This window comes from Ursus arctos, unplaced genomic scaffold, assembly GCF_023065955.2.
Source record: "Ursus arctos isolate Adak ecotype North America unplaced genomic scaffold, UrsArc2.0 scaffold_23, whole genome shotgun sequence".
NCBI classification, from domain to species: Eukaryota; Metazoa; Chordata; class Mammalia; order Carnivora; family Ursidae; genus Ursus; species Ursus arctos.
Window position 1 is genome coordinate 30,289,933 of NW_026622908.1, and position 16,098 is coordinate 30,306,030.

General features: G+C 52.4%; 1 protein-coding gene across 5 annotated transcripts in view; it reads left to right on the plus strand.

Moving 5' to 3' along the window:
• PRDM11 (PR/SET domain 11) overlaps positions 1-16,098 on the plus strand; it is a 78,441-nt gene that overhangs the window by 43,856 nt on the left and 18,487 nt on the right. For 4 of the 5 annotated variants that reach the window (XM_048217449.2, XM_057317376.1, XM_057317377.1 and 1 more), the window contains one exon: positions 11,385-11,452. In XM_048217449.2, the coding sequence (XP_048073406.1) occupies positions 11,385-11,452 (68 nt within the window). Of the gene's footprint in view, positions 1-11,384; positions 11,453-15,382; positions 15,805-16,098 lie in introns of all 5 variants that reach the window. The other variant, XM_057317378.1, reaches the window with a different exon arrangement.

The following is a 16,098-nucleotide window of genomic DNA, read 5'->3' on the forward strand; positions in this document are numbered from 1 at the left end:
GTCGGCTGTGCCCGTCTAGCAGGCCACTTCCAAATCTGGTGACCTAGAACTGGGGTTGCATGCTTCTTGTGTCAAGGGGCCGATCGTAAATATTTTAGGCTTCGTGGACCCTCCATGTCCTCCTCTGTTCTGCCCTTGTAGCGGGAGAACAGTCATAGGTGTGGTGTCTTCTAGTCAAACTGTTTATGGATACCAAAACTTGAATTCCATATACCTTTCACGTGATGGAATGTTCTTACCTTGGTTTATTCCCAACCACTGAGAAACATACAAACCGCTCTTCGCTGGTGGGCCATCCAACGCAGGTGGCGGCTGGATTTCCCTCGCAGGCCATAGTTTGCTGGCCTGAGGTGTAGAGCAGCAATCTTGCATGCTTGCTTGGGTATCTGCAGGTCCAGCTGCAGTTCCTCAGTTAGTCTGGGGTGTCTGCTGGTGGCCCCTGGGGGGCTGATTTTGCTGGGCGAGGCTGGGCCGCTGGGCCGCAAGCCACGGGGCGAGCTTGTCACCTCACCGTGGAGCCAGGTCTGCTCCATGTTCTGGGCCCAGGCTGAAGGAGCAGGGGCTCCGTGGGGAAGCTCTTCTCCCAGTCAAGGCGGAGGCCCCAGAGGCAAGTCCACCCTCGGGAGCACATTTCCAGTCTTTGCTGGAAATCCCATCGGCCAGACAAGTCACATGGCTGAAGCCAAGGTCAAGGAGAAGTAGTACCGGCCACCTATAAGAGAGAGCCCAGTGCAGAATCACGTGGCCGAGGCCCATGGGGAGGGGCGGGAACTGGGGCCAAGAATTCAGAGTTGACCGCAGGTGCCAACCGAGTTACAAGCCCAGTACTCTTGGGACGGCAATCTCCTAGTGATTGCTGTATATTGATTTTTTAAATGAAAACATTGAATTAAAAATTCTTGGAGTGAACTTTTGGATCTTGAGAACATATCCAAAGACCCTTGCTTTGAGAGACGCTAATTGCTAGTGAACTTCCTGGCTTTAATAATAGGGGACTTGGGGCCTTCTGGTGTTTGAAAATTCCTTTAGGACAGGTCTTGTTGGAGCCCGATTCTGCAGCCTTAAACCCGCAGGGGGCCTCAGCGAAAGCTAGTGAGGCTCGGCAGACAGCCATACCTCTAACAGCCGCCAAATCATTGCTGTTCATTGGGCATTCAAAGGTTCGTGTGCCATAACTTTGTACACTCACAACCGTTCTATCGGCAGGTGTCTCTCTCTCGCTTTGTCCAGACTGGGAAATGGGGGCTTCAAGGGCCAGGTTACTTGTCCAAGGCCATGTAGCTGATCTTGGGGTCAGGACTTCAAACCAAAGCTCGAGCGCCTCATCTCCAACCCCATATGTGAGTGCCCACATGCTGTCCCCTTGGTCTTCCCACTCACACGGAAACTTCTGTTTCTCTGGGGAGTACTTTTAGAGCAGAGAGTATAACGTGGTTTCCTTTTCCTTGTCTGATTGATGCTGATGAATATTTGGGAGATTTCTTTCTTTTTTTTTTTCTAAGATTTTATCTATTTGAGAGAGTGAGCGAGCAAGCATGAGTGGGGGGAGGGGCAGAGAGAGAGGGAGACAAGCAGACGCCCCACTGAGCGCCGAGTCTGGCGTGGGGCTCGATCCCAGGACCCTGATATTGTAACCTGAGCCGAAATCAAGAGTCGGACATTGAACCGACTGAGCCACCCAGGTACCCCTTGGCAGATTTTTAAAAACCGCTTTATTGCAATATAGTCACTTACCACACAGTTCACCCATTTAAAGTGTGGAATTCAGTGGTGTTTAATATATTCACCGCTGTATACAGCCACTGTCACCGTCAGTGGCAGGACACTGTCATCACCTCAGGAAGAAACTCTGTCTTTAGCTGTCACCCCACCTCTCCCTCCTCCCCCCTCCCCCTTTCAGCCCTCAGGAACCACTGATCTACTCGGTCTCCAGAGATCTCCCTGTTCTGGACTTCGTATGAAGGAGATCATAGGAGATCAGTGAATTCATGTGAATGACTACGTGGCCCTTTGTGACTGGCTTCCTGCACTTAGCTTGCTGTTTTCTTTTCTTTTCTTTTTTTTTTTTTTTAAGATTTTGTTTATTTATGTGACAGACAGCCAGCGAGAGAGGGAACACAAGCCGGGGGAGTGGGAGAGGAAGAAGCAGGCTCCCAGCGGAGGAGCCTGATGTGGGGCTCGATCCCAGGACTCCGGGATCACGCCCTGAGCTGAAGGCAGACGCTTAACCGCTGTGCCACCCAGGTGCCCCAGCTTGCTGTTTTCTAGGCGTTTCCAAGTTGTGGCAGGTCCTCACCGTGCGTGTAGCATGATCGTTCCTTTTTGTGGCCTTTTCATTCCATTACGTGAACACGCCACATCTCGTTCATCCATTTACCTGTCGACAGACGGTTGCGCTGTCTCTAGCTTTGGGCTCTTCTGCGCAGTGCTGCTGTGAACGTTGGTGCGCCGCTTCCTGCGTAGACCTGCTTGTTCTGGGGCATCTACCTAGGAGTGGAATTGCTGCGTTGCTTAGCCCTGTGTGAATGAACTCTGTGTTTCATCATCTGAGGACCTGCCAGACCGTGTCCCCGCGTGGCTGGACCATTGTGCGGCCCCACCAGCCGTCCAGGAGGGCACATCCCTCCTCCTCCCCGCCAGCCCTTGCTGTTAGCCAGTGTGATTCTAGCCGTCCTCGTGGCAATGAGGCGCTATCTCAGTGTGCAGCTTTGCTGTGTTCTCTGCTTTTGTTCTGACGCTCTCTTGTTCATTTCTCTGGTGATGAGGGGGTGAGCCGCCCCTGACGGAGGTGCTGCTTGGGGTCTGGACCACTCCGTGGGTGCTTTTCACACCCGCCCTGTCAGCTGCTTCCCTCTGCCCCGTTAACCTGGAAGACCCTTCACATCTGTAGTATATTTCATGTTTGTTTCTATTTACTTTCCCTCTGGCCACAGGCCCATTCTAACACCGCTGTTATGCCAGGCCTTTTGCCCAAGGCCTCAACCCGCTGGTTGCACCAGTTGGCAGATTTATTGAAGTTGAGTGTGTCCAGGGTACGGGGGTAGTTGGTCCTGAGGCTGGTAACAAGGCCGGGGGGGCGGGGGACCTTGAGTGGACTTGAGTGCAGAAGAGCTGTCTGAGTTGGTTAAGGGGCTCTGGACTCAGACATTCCTGCCATTTGAGGGACGTGTGTCCTGGGGCGAAGCGCTTTACTCTCTCGGAGCCTAGATTTCCTCTGCATAAAATGGGGATGCACAGTCTGTTGGAACTTACCCTCATGAGTTGTGAGTCTTGACGCTTGCTGCAGACAGGTGCATAGCAGGGGATAAGCAGATCACATCTCTCTATTATCTCCAGTTAGCGTCACATGGGCCTGGTGAGTGAAACTCCAGTATGTAAAACCCGGATGTGGAATTTGGGATTGTATGTAAACGTGCCGCATTTACTAGGTCTCCAGGCCTTTTTTGAAATTTAATAAAAGACTTTTAGAATGATCAAAGGAAGCACTAATTCCATTATCAGTTAAAAGGAGGTGAGGGCGGGTTAGATCTGGTTCTCAAGCAGCCCATGTCACCTAGGAAGTTATACTCATATACCAATATTCCAAGACTGCTGCACACATTTTAAGGGCTCTCCCCTTTGCCTTGCCCAAGTCCATCTGTAGATACCAGGTTAGCAGGCCAGGGCCTAAATCATCTCAGAGGCCCCGCTTCCAGCCCAAGCCTTCAGTTCAAGTTCAGGTTTGGTCCCGCCTCTGTTTCGCTCTGCCATTTCAGTTTGCTAGACTGGGGAGTGGCTGGAGAACAGAGGCATTGCCGTCTGTCTCCTGGAGTTCTGGGAGGAGCATCTGAGATGCGCAGAAGTGCTTTGTCAACTGTGAATAGGTTCATAAATCATTTTTGTAACCGCTTTGCTCCAAGAAGAGGAGCAGGGCTGAAAATTAGAATGCTTCGTGGATTCCATGGGTTCCTGGAAGGTTGCAAGCAAATCAGGTGTTTGAAAATCTAATCTCTGTAGCACCCGGTGGAGGCACCATTCAGAGGAGCCCAGCAGGGAGCCCTTGACGCTGGTGGGCGTTCTGCCACCGCGCAGAATGTTCCTCTGTAGTAAAATGCAGATCTTCACGTAGCAAATCTGCTCAAGCCAGCAGCCAGACTGGAAACTCGGGGGGTGCCCGGGGCTTTCCTGGTTGATTCCGAGGTCATTAGAGGGAGCTTGGGGATAACGTCTGTCTCTCTACTGAGTGCTTAAGAGGCGGGCTGTACCAGCAGACACGGGAGTGACCTCAGTTTCCTAATCTGCAGAATGGGAATCATGATCGGAGCTAGCTCACAGAGTTGTGAGAATCCATGAAACGGTGTGTCAGAGTCCATGGCACCGTGAAATTGCTTTTTTGGTTTGGTTTGGTTTTTAAACTGGATATTTCTTTCTTTTCTTTCTTTCTTTTCTTTCCTTTTTTTTTTTTTGAAGATTTATTTATTTATTTATTTTAAAGAGAAAGAGAACACACCCATGCACACGCACACGCATGCACGAGCAGTGGGGGTGGGGGATGGGGAGAGGGAAAGAGAGAATCTCAAGCAGACTCCACACTGAGCATGGAGCCTGATGCGGGGCTCGATCCCACCGACCCGAGCCGAAATCAAAGGTTGGACACTCAACCGACTGAGCCCCCCAGACGCCCGTGAAATGGCTTTTTGAACAGTAGCCACTGGTGTTTGGTTACTGATGTCTTTGTTAATCATTAACCATGGTCAGAAATAGCACTGGGATCCATGTGGACCATGCTGGCCCCAGGAGGCCCAAACTCAGGTTTTGTATTATTTTCTGAGGATCTGTCCACATGAAATCATACAATGTGAGTTTTAGACAGAATTTTAGAGGTCGTTGAGGACAGAGTGAAGATACCACCTCACAAAGAATACTCATTCAGCCCTGTGCCCCTGTAAGTTGTGCTGCCCCCCCCCCCCCCGACGTGGTGGTCCTTCCCATTTGATGATGGCCCTGCTTCCTCTCGCCTCTTCTTCTCCGGGCTAAGGGACCCCCTTACTGGGCTAATCACCCTTCTCCGGTCAGGCCCAGGCTAGCAAGGCCTTTTTGACATCACTAGGGTTCAGAGCCCCAGTGGGTGCTAGAACTACTGGGTTTAGAGGGACCAAGGAGGGTAAGGACCAAGGGTAAGGTGAGGGAGACACTGAGAGACCAGCCTTCTGCGGGCTCGATCCCGAGCACCGGGCCCTGGCTGACCATTCCTGGACCATCTTGGTCTCAGGCCTGGAGGCCTACAACTTGCTGTCTACTCAGGGTGGCCCGGGCTTCTCAGTGACATGTGACATGGTCTGCAAGCTCTGTGTGATCCTGCCCACTCCTGCTCCTTCCACCCAGAACACCCACCCCTTCCTATTCTCCCAGACCTCAGCTTCGATTCCACAGTTCCCAGGAAGGTCCTCAACCCACTCCCAGATGCCACCTCCCGCTCTGACTTCCCCTTTCCGCAGATTTGCCTGCCACCGTGCTGACCACGGGCTGTCACAGTGGTCTCTCTTTTGTGGCTCCCTGGACTGTGAGTTTTACAAGAGCAAAGACATTGTCTCCCTGAATTACCATTTTATCTGCAGAGCGGAACGCTATAGCTACTCCCTCGGTGATATCTGTTATGTGAATGAATGAATGCTTGGTTTGAGAAAATCCTGATTGGTGGGAAAGATAAGGCCAGAACTATCCCGCAGCAAGCCTCCAGATCGGAGCCAGCATCAGAGGCCCGAGGCAGTTCCCCCTTCCCCACTCTGTCCCTCCCAGCTCCCACCAGAGCCTCTCTGCCCAGTGTAAGCCGTAAAAAGGCAGATCGCAACAACTCGGTGTTGACCCCAAGACCTCCCACTGCCCAGAATTAATGATAGCTAACAGTTGGTCTCTTCATTAAGAGACCAGAGATTGCGATTACCGTCCTGACCAAAATGCTAAGGACAACTGTTGACTAAGTGCCTCCCACGTGAATCATTACAGCAGTGCTGCAGGGCTGGCCTTTACCCCATTTTACAGATGTGGAAGCTGAGGCCAAGGCCACCCACTTCATAAATGGTGAAGCTGAGAGTCTAGCTGATTCCTCTGGCTTCGTGGCTCTTACTAGCACTCGGTGCTCCCGTTACTGGCTGCAGGGCCTAGAGATGCTTTTTTCTTTTTCCCCCGGAGGGAGAGGAGCAATCGGAAAATAATAATGTAGGGGGATTCATATTATGATCAAGTACAGAGTTCTGTGAAATTCCAGGGCAAGGTCCCTGAGGACTGGGGCACCATCTGGGGAGACTGATGGGATGTAGATGGGGAGGGCGAGGTCTGAGCTGCATGTTTTCTCGTTTGGTCTAAGAATTTTAAACCCCAGAGGCAGTATAGCCTCATAAACAGACAAATAAAGGAGAAGCCTCCTCCTGTTCTCTTCTTTTGTTTTCCTCTAGAGGTAACCAGAGTTGAGAGCTTGCAACGTGTTTCCCAGACTTTCTGTGCACGCGCTAGTCACATGGTGATGGTTGCGGGGGGTGGGGGGAGCCCATGCCGATTTCCATGGTGTAAACGCTCCCGCCGTGGCCGATTTCAAGGTACTGGTGTGAAGTCACTGTACCGTGCGGTGGGAAGAGACAGGCAGTAGCAACTCTTCCATAGCATTTCTACTGTTCAGACACAGTAGGTGCCCACTGCCCTCAAGAACACCGATGATAGTCAAATAGAAAATAATTAGGAAGTGGTAAGCGTTGAGTATTTACTACCTTCAAAATACTGTTTCTTGAATTGTAGGTTTATATCATTAAATTTTTAACAACAGCTGTTCAACAACCGGTTCATGAAATTCTGGAAGATTTCAGAGTCCGTGCTCATTAGCCAGCTCCAGCACACCACTCGTTTCCTTTTCCCTGAAATATTAACATTAGATCGTTTTTTTTTTTTTTTCTTTAATTCACTTTTTCCTTACAAGGCTCTTCAGCCAACCATTCGTTCGGTCAGCCAGATTCTGTCATGCGCCATGTGCTGGGTGAGGGTCCAGGGCCGGGCCACCGTCATGAACAGGATAGCCACGTGCCTTGCCTTCGTTAGCTTATGGTCCCTTGAAGGAGACAGTCGATGGCCAGACTGACAAATGAACCCCATCGATGTCAAAATTGCCCTGTGCAATTAGGTCTCTAAAAGGAAGTGACAGGTGATGTCATAGAGATAAAGCTGGGGGGCGGGAGTGGCGGCAGGCGGAGGGCAGGAAGTGGCAAGGGAGAGCCTACTTTAGGTTCCGGCCAGACAAAGCTTCTCCTGAGGAGGTGACAGAAACTGAGACCCAAAAGATAAGAAGGACCAGTCACGCAAAACTCAGTGGGGAAAAAGGTACAAAAGGATATGTTCACTGGGGTGCTGTATCTGGGAACTGTACAAACCTGCAAAACCGTCTGTACATAGAAAACTCCTTGTGTAGTAAAAAGGGGAAGGCTTCCCACCAGCTCCACGATGGTGGTTAACCTTGGAGAGAGCGGGTGACGTTGGAGGCAGAGATGGTCTTCAACTATGTCGAGGTGTTTTCTGGAAACGAGCGAGGTGGGGGACACGTATGGCTGGAGATAATTTTTGTTGGCGGCCACATTGGTCTTTATAATTTCTGAATGCGTGAAACATTTCACGATTGTTAATTTTTTAAGAGTGGGGCCAAGAGGTCATAGGCAGTGAACCGTCCCAGCGTAAAGGCTCCCTGTCAGGTCCTGTGGCTGCAGCCCGTGAAGGGGAAGAGGGAGACCCACGTCAGGGAGGTCGGCGGGCATGGGCCTCGGAGGCTGTGACCACGGGAGCGGATTTTATCTTAAGTGCTGCTGAGGATCCTTGGCGAGGGACGTGAGGGGGTTTCCACTCATAAAGATGACAGCTCTGAGGAGAGCGTGGAGCGTCAAGAGTGCAATCGGGGGAGGGGAGTTAGGGTCTCCTGTGGTTGTCTGGAAGAGAGCTCATGGCTCAGACCAACATGGAAGCCGCTTTGACATCTGATGGCAGGACTTGCTGAGGAATCGGACGGGGGGCGTTGAGAGAGCAAGGGAGGAAGGGTAACTTTCTTTGTTTTTGTTTTTGTGTTTTTTAACAGCCTTTTCAAGATATAATTTACGTACCAAACAGCTCACCCATATGAAGTGTGCCCTTCACTGGGTTTTGGTAGTAGAGATGGCTTTCTTTCTGACACCTGAGTGGATGGTGGTTGCAGATGCTGTGATAAGGAAAGTAGGAGAGGAGCAGGCTTGGGGGTGGGGGACCTGGGGGGGTACCTTGGGGGAGGTACGTTTGAGGTGCCCATGAGACATCCAAGGAAGGGAAGTCACGCGGGAAGTCAGATATTCACAGCTGGGGCTTGAGGTGAAGATTGTGAGTAATGAACAAGCTGAGAGTCTGGAGATGGCTGTGGGTGAAGAAGGTGTGTGCGGAGGGGGCACAGGGGCTTCTAGTCCAGATGCATTGAGAGTTCATGCTTTGACCAGCCCTCACCCTTTTACCCCAAACATTACAGTGAGAGTTCAAAAAAAAAAAAAAATGAGCCTCCCCAAGACCAAATCTCTGAAGCTAATGAAGACAATGTTAAAAAGACAGCCTCTGGATATCAATAACAAATGAATTCACTCTGAAATGAAAATTATATTCTGAAAATGCATTTAAAATAACCGTTTAGGCTCCATATCAGGAATAGGTTTGACTGTGAGTAACTGAGATTCTAAATAATGGTAGCTCACGCTAAATAGGAGTTAAATTTTCTGTTATGAATACATCCTAGGCCTGGTGCGGTGGCTCTACCCCACTAAGCCCTCAGGGAACCAAGCTTGACCCCAGCTCATCACTGTCTCAGTGCTTGGATTATCCTCATAGTTTAACTTTGGTTGCTAGGACTCCAGCCATTACATCTGCATTCCAGGCAGTAGCATGGTGGAGAGGCATGTATCAGCTGTCTTTCAAAGAAGTTTTCAGGAAACTGACACATGACACTCCCACCTACATCCTATTGGCTAGAACCTAGCTAGCAGAGAAACCAAGAAATATATTCTGTTTTTTTTAAATTAGTTTATTTATTTAGTAATCTCTACACCCAATGTGGGGCTCTAACCCATGACCCGGAGATCAAGAATCATATGCTCCCCTGACTGAGCCACCTAGGCACCCCAAAATATATGTTGCTACAGGTAGCCAGGTGCCCAATTATAATCCAGGGTTTCTGTTACCATGGACGAAAGAGATAATAGATAATGAGGGGTAATTAGCAGTCTCAGCCTTAGGATCCTTGAAGAAATAAAGGAAGGATAACAAGCATTAAAAAGAACAAACAGTGGATTTTTGTTTGTTTGAATTTAAAACCTCTGCTCTTAGAAAGATATCATTAAGAGAATGAATAAACAAGCCTTAGATTAGGTGAAAACATTCATATATCGTATGTCTGATGATGGACTGGATCCAAAATATATTTTTAAAAAACTCTCAAAATTCAATAATAAGGAAAAAATAACCAATTTTAAAAATGAGCAAAGATTCAAATAGACTCTTCACCAGAGAAGATATGCAGCTGACAAGTGACTGCATGAAAAGATGCTCAGCGTCCTTAGTCATCAGAGAAGTAAAATTAAAGCCACAATGAGATACTGCTTCGTGCCTATTAGAACGGCTAAATGAAAAAGACTGTCGATACCAAGTATTGGCAAGGTTGCGGACCAGCTGGTGGGTCCATACACTGTTGAATGGGAATGTGAAATGTTGCAACCACTTCGGAAAACAGTTTAGCAGTTTCTTGAAAGTTATACATATACTTACCGTGTGAGTATACTTACATTCCCCTGCAAGGTGTTTGCCCACAGGAGATGTGCGTGTCTACAGAAAGACTTGTAACCGGATTCTCTTAGCAGATTTATTTGTAATAGCCAAAACCTAGACAGAACCCAAATATCTACCAAGAAGTAGATGAAACCAACTGCGGCGCATCCAAACAATGGAATGCTGCTTCCCAGTACAAAGGAATGAAGTCTGATACACACATCAATGTGGACAGATCTCATGATAATTGTGCTGAGAGCATGGCTTCTGTTTGATTTCATTTATATAAAATCCTAGAAAATGCAAAGTAATTTATAGTGATAAGAAGAAGCTCACTGGTTGCCTGTGGACTGGGGATGGGAGGGATGGAGGGGGTAGGAAGGGGAGATTCTAGGGCACAAGGAAACTTGGGGGTGATGGATATGTTTGTTTTCTTGATTGTGCCAATGGGTGTATACAGTTGTCAAAATTTATCAAATGTACATTATATGTCACTTATTGTTTAGTAAAGCTGTAAGGAAAGGGAAGAAGAAGGAACGTGACTTTGTGAAACAGAGAGGTGGAATGAAGAAAAGATGGCTATGAAGATGCTGAGAATGAAAAATACTCATTGCATTAAAAGTGCTCATTTAAAAAGAAAGGAAAAAGAAAGGAAGAATGTTAATACGTGGATAAATTCTCGACTGGACACAGTCAAAGAGAGAATTAGTGAATTGGAAGAGAGTTCTGAGGAATATTCTCAGAGCAGTGCCCAGAAAAAGAGAGAGAGAAAAATAGAAAAAGGTAGTTAAAAGATATGGGGGTAGTCCCAAATATGTTTAATAGAAATTGTACATGAAGAGACTGGAGAAAGTAAGAAGCTGTATTCAAAAACATAAGAGTTTTTCAGAATTTTCCAGAATGGAAGAAGAGATATGTCTTCCCTAAGTAATATGCTTGTCAAATAATGAGAATTTTAAGGAAGTAAATCCTCCACTTCAAAACCACAAAGGGAAATTGCATTAAATCAAAAATGAAGGGAAAGTCTTAAATTATACCCTGGACAGCCTATCCACGAAAGAACAACAGAGCTTCCCGAACAGCCTATGGCAGCCTTTTGGGCAATCTTCCAGGGGCTGAAAGAAAATTGAACAGTCTGCCTAGAACTCCATACCCAGCTGAACTCCGAGTCACGGGTGATGAGGACATCTGGACATTTTACAGAAGAGAAGGGCCCAGCCCAACCCTGTGGCTCTTGACCAGTTCGAGGTTGGGGAGAGGAGGAAGCCCCTCTCACGTGTGCTCGGTCATCCAGTGCTGGCCTCTGTTTCTCACAGAAGCTAGAGGGAGAGAAGAAGGGCTGGATCTAACTTTCATCGTTGCAGTGCAGGGCTCCTGGAAGTGCTGCCTGTCCGCCATGTTGTCAGTCTTCCGTTAGGACAGGAGAAGCAGACGGGATTCCTGGCCCCAGCTCTGTTTTCAGTCCTTCAGCAGTAGGGGCATCGTAGCAGGAGGGCAAGCAGAAGGGAGGGAGGCCCTGGCTTGGGGAGGAGCCCAGGGACACGAGAGCCTCTCGAGGGTGGCACCTTCTAGACTCTCTCTCTGTCTTCCAGATTGTGGACAAGAATAACCGCTACAAGTCCATAGATGGGTCAGATGAGACTAAAGCCAACTGGATGAGGTGAGTCCTGCTTTCTGCTGATTTCCCGGGAGCCTTGCCCAAACTCCACAAAGGAAGCCAAGGGAGTGTGCTGGGGCCTCTGGGGCCTCCAGTGGTGGATACTGCTGTTTGCAGGGTTTGGGATATGTGTAGCTCTGGGGGACCCTCTTGCTTTCCCAGCCTTCCATCAGGGGGCTCTGGAGGAGGCCTGTGGGTTAACATCTGCACATTCGTCCCTGTGTCTGGAGTGCCCAGTGCCCCCAGCTCCGGGCAGCATTCCCGCCAAGGAGGGGGCGGCCCTCCACCTGGGACTCTGGCCCCTCTCCCAGGGCCGACTCCTGCCGCAGGGGTGCAGGACTCATCCCAGTGCAGCTGCCAGCACTCGTTGACGTGGCCCCGTGGAAAAGGAGGCTTCTGGCACCGTCTCTAGCTCAGTTTTCGATGGTACTTGCTGCCCAGGCGAGAGTACTTCCCAGAGTGGTTTTACTGTGGTACCATGTTTGGGACAGAAGTTTGCACCAGAAGGATCCCTCCTGGCCGGCCAGAGAGAGCCGGAGACTGGCCCAGGCCTGCCCTGGGGTGGCTGACCGGAGCCTGGGACTGAGGACTCAACCCACAGCTCTCCTGTTGGATCTGTGCTGCTGGCCCGGGCGGGGGTGCCAGGGCTGTGCCCCGAGGGGACTGTGCGCTGTGTGGGAGGTCAGACTCGTACTGGCACCTCCTGGATGCCCCTCTCTGGGCCCCAGGAGCCAGGACAGGGAGTTTGGATCTGGGTTGGGAGGGCAGGGAGGGCCTCGGACGGCCGGACCGGGGACACCATGGATCAGGCCCCCTGTGGGCCTTTGTGCGGTTCTGTGACCCGTGGCGGCTGGCGGGATGCAGGAGAGGTTGTGCCCAGAGGGAGGGCAGTCAGGAACTTCCTAAGAGGGCGCTTGCGGCATCGTGACTCTGCCACCTTCCAAGCACACGAGGAGAAGTTGGTCGGAGGTGGGGACGCTGCAATGAGGTCTGCTGTTCTTTTCCCCGGAGCCTTCCTACCCACCTGTGCTCCCCACCTGCCAGCTGTGGAGGAGGGTCAGGGGAGGGACAGGGAGGGTGAGAGGGGCTGCGGTTTACACTCTCCAGGGCACGCTAGGATTTGTCTTCTTATTTGTCAGGGCGGCTGTTCTCACCGCCACTGAACAGCGGCAGAAGCAGAGGTTCCCCGGGGACAGGTGGACCCCTCCCTCCAGCCCCCTTGCACACCATCTGGTGAGCCGGTGCCCTTCAGGGGGCTCCGAGAAGGCCATGGACACGCTCCTAACCGCCCTCTGCCGGACCACCGGGTGCCAGTCAGCTCAGCCCTTGCAATTCCCCACCCATTTGCAGAGCCGACCGTGTAATGGGGTGCCCGCGGGGGACGGGCCCTCCCAGTCCTCCCAGGATGTCCACCTTCCGCCGTGGAAATTGTTTCTTCCTACGGCAGTTGTTGAAGGAAGGTACAGACAATGTGCGGCCAGCGCCCAGATGACAGAGCAGGGGGCCTTTGAGCTGGGCCCTCCAAGGGGCCAGGATTGCGTTGGAGGGCACTGTGACCAGGGACACAGAAGTGGGGACCGGACCGCCGGCCTGGGCTTCTGTTCCCCGTGGCTCCCATCTGGCTGTAGGCAAGCAAAGGAGAGTGTGTCTGAGTGCAGTCTGGCATCAGGGCCTTTCTGCACCGTCGCCTCCGAGGCTCCGGAAACGTTGCCGGCTAAGTGGCTTCCGGGCCTCGCTTCCACCCATCTCTGATCTTTCACCCTGGGGACAAGGCTTTACCACGAGCCCTAGGAAAGACATCATCTGAACTAACTGAGCCATCATCCGACACCCCAGACATTCTCACTTCATCGGGCTGAGGATGGGCCCACGGTGTTGGTATTTGTAAAGCTTTCCGTCGTGAGTCCAATTCGCGGCCCGTGTTGAGAACCCCTACTCTGTACTGCCCTTCCTGCTACAGCGGTAAATCGAGGCCCAGAGCAGGGCAAGATCTTACACAAGATCATGCCTCAGGGGCAGAACCAGCACTTGAACCCGTCTCGGGGCTTCTGGGCCCGTGTTCTTTCTGCTTGTGTACAAGGGCCCAGGCAAGGCATGGCCTCCTGGGCTCTGTGGGGGGTGGGTTGTGCTCCTACTGCCTTGCTGGCCTGGGGTCTGTCCTCGGCCCATTCTGTCCTATCTGCCAGCCCCATTCTGAAGCAAGATGGCGCCAGGGTAACCACAGCTGGTGGGGCCCCTCCCATTAAACGCTCAGGAGTAGGTAGGGGCTTGGGGGTGTGGTTTGTTGCCATGGAAATGTCTCTCTGGAGGTCATAGGACAGGAAAGCCAGTTCATCCTGGGAATCTGCCTTCCCCCTTAATGTCTAGCTTCCTTTTGCGATAGCGCGTTCCAGTGTGCAGACATCTTCTCTTGTACCGTGACAACTTAGGGTCTCGTGCATGAGTGAATGGAGTTGGCGAGCTTTTTCAAAACATTAAGTGGTGGGCCGGGAAGAGAACGGCGTAATGAGTGTTGACTTTATGGCATCCCTATGCTAGGGGCTCTGCATTCGTGAGATCGGTGGTCCGAAACCAGGGGCTGTTTTGCTTTGAGACACGTTGGGTGGTCACAAGTGTGCGGGTGAACGCAACCGGTTTCTATCGGGCAGAAGCCAAGAATGCTGAGAAACGTCCTCCATGGCCCAGGATGCCCCTTGCCACTCACAAAGAAGTTTCTAGCCTCAAATGCCAATAGCGGTGAGATTGACACCCCCCCCCCCCAGGAATTCCTTCCCTCCGCTGGAAGGTGGCTTCAGAATTACCAGCCTCATTTTATAGAGGGGGAGGCGGGCTTGCGCAGGAGACCCGGCGTCTAACTCCAGGTCTGTCTGAGTGCGGGACCCGGGAGCCTGTCACTGTCTTGGCCTGGTAACAAAACCCCAGCCTTCCTTTCTCCTGAGCTACGGTGCTCTGGGTAGGCCGTGTGGGGAGGTGAGGGCTGAAGGATCTCTGTGCCCCTGGCCTCTCGCCGCGGTCGTGGGAGCAGCCAGAGGAGTGACTCGGGCTCCGGGTTTCCCCTCCGCATTTTGGGTTCCTCTCTTGGGCGGTTCTCGCTCAAGGTCTCAGTCAAGCAGCCCCCGGCTCCTCTGTGCAGATGGAAGCCAAGGTCACTCCTGGTCTCCGTCACAGCAGACCTTGTCTCCCGGTGGGCGCTCACGGACTGTTCACGTTCTGCCCTGAGCTGCAAAAAGGCCTCAGCAGCCCACCCCCAAAAAGGCTGCTGCTGGCCAGCACTGTAGTCGGGGGGGAGCCTACACACACCCAGAGTGGGAACCTGGGGGGCACTTGGGAGCCTGGGAGGGGGACAAAGAGAGCCACAGGACAGAGTGAGCTTTCTGTGACCACGCCCTCATCACAGGCGTCCCCAGCGAGGCCCCACACCGGGAAGCCCGCTGTCAGTAGTCACCCTGTGTCCATATTCTTCCTGTGAGCCATCTGTAGGGGCGATGGCCTGTTCTGACCCCAAGAAGGGCCCTTTGTTCCCGTGGAGTGCTTGAAAGCTCTCGGCCACCTCTCTGCTTTCCCCTCCCTAGTCGCGACCCCGAGCTCCGTGTGCTTGTTGCTCCTGACCTGGCCGGGGACGGGGATCCGGGAGAGGCTGAGTGCACGGCCGGGCTCTCCCCGCTAGCCAGGGCTAAGGCAGGGGCCGCCACCGAAGGCGTCTGACTCGGGCCGCGCTCCCACCCGCTACGCCGCACCTCTCCTGCCCTCCCGCCCTCCGAGGAGTAGGGGAAGGGGCCTCTCGCTAGGAGGAGGGTGTGGTGGTGGTGAGCAGGCGAGGGTGCCCAGGTGCCTCCTGGCTCCCCGGCTGGGGGCCGGCAATTAGGAAGGAGGAGGACCACCCGCACGGACGGTCATTTACCCAATTGTGCTTTGTGGGATATTCAACCCAAGGAATGTGGCGCCCCTGGCCGAGCGCAAGAGGAAACCCAAGTTCTCCAAGGAGGAGCTGGACATTCTGGTCACGGAGGTGACCCACCACGAAGCGGTTCTCTTTGGGAGGGAGACCATGCGGCTGTCCCATGCCGACAGGGACAAGATTTGGGAAGGCATAGCTCGGAAAATCACCTCCGTCAGCCAGGTCCCCCGTTCCGTCAAGGACATTAAGCACAGATGGGATGACATGAAACGGAGGACCAAGGACAAGCTGGCCTTCATGCAGCAGTCCCTGTCGGGCCCCGGGGCTGGGGGCCGGGCCCCCACCATCGTGCTCACTGCCCACGAGAGGGCCATCGAGTCAACCCTGCTCACGGCCCATTCCGGGCACAGCTTCCCCAGGGCAGAACTGGATGGCACCGACAGCCCCTCGACCAGCTGTGAGTACCGCCGGCCTCCCCTCCCCGGGGCTCCCGCTGCCTGCTCCCCGGCCTCCTCCTCCTCCTCCTTCCCCCCGCCCCCGCCATCCCCCCCTTCCCTCACCTTCTCCTTTCTTCTGTCCCTCTCTGTCTCAACCACTCTTCCCATGCACCCTTCCCTCCTTCTCCCGCTCTGTCTTCTCCGCCCCTTTCCGTTCATTCATTCTAGAATATTTCCTGAACTCTGTGCCAGGAACTGTGCTGGGAGCTGGGAAGAGAGTTGTATATAAAACCTACACTGGCCCTGCTCTTGGG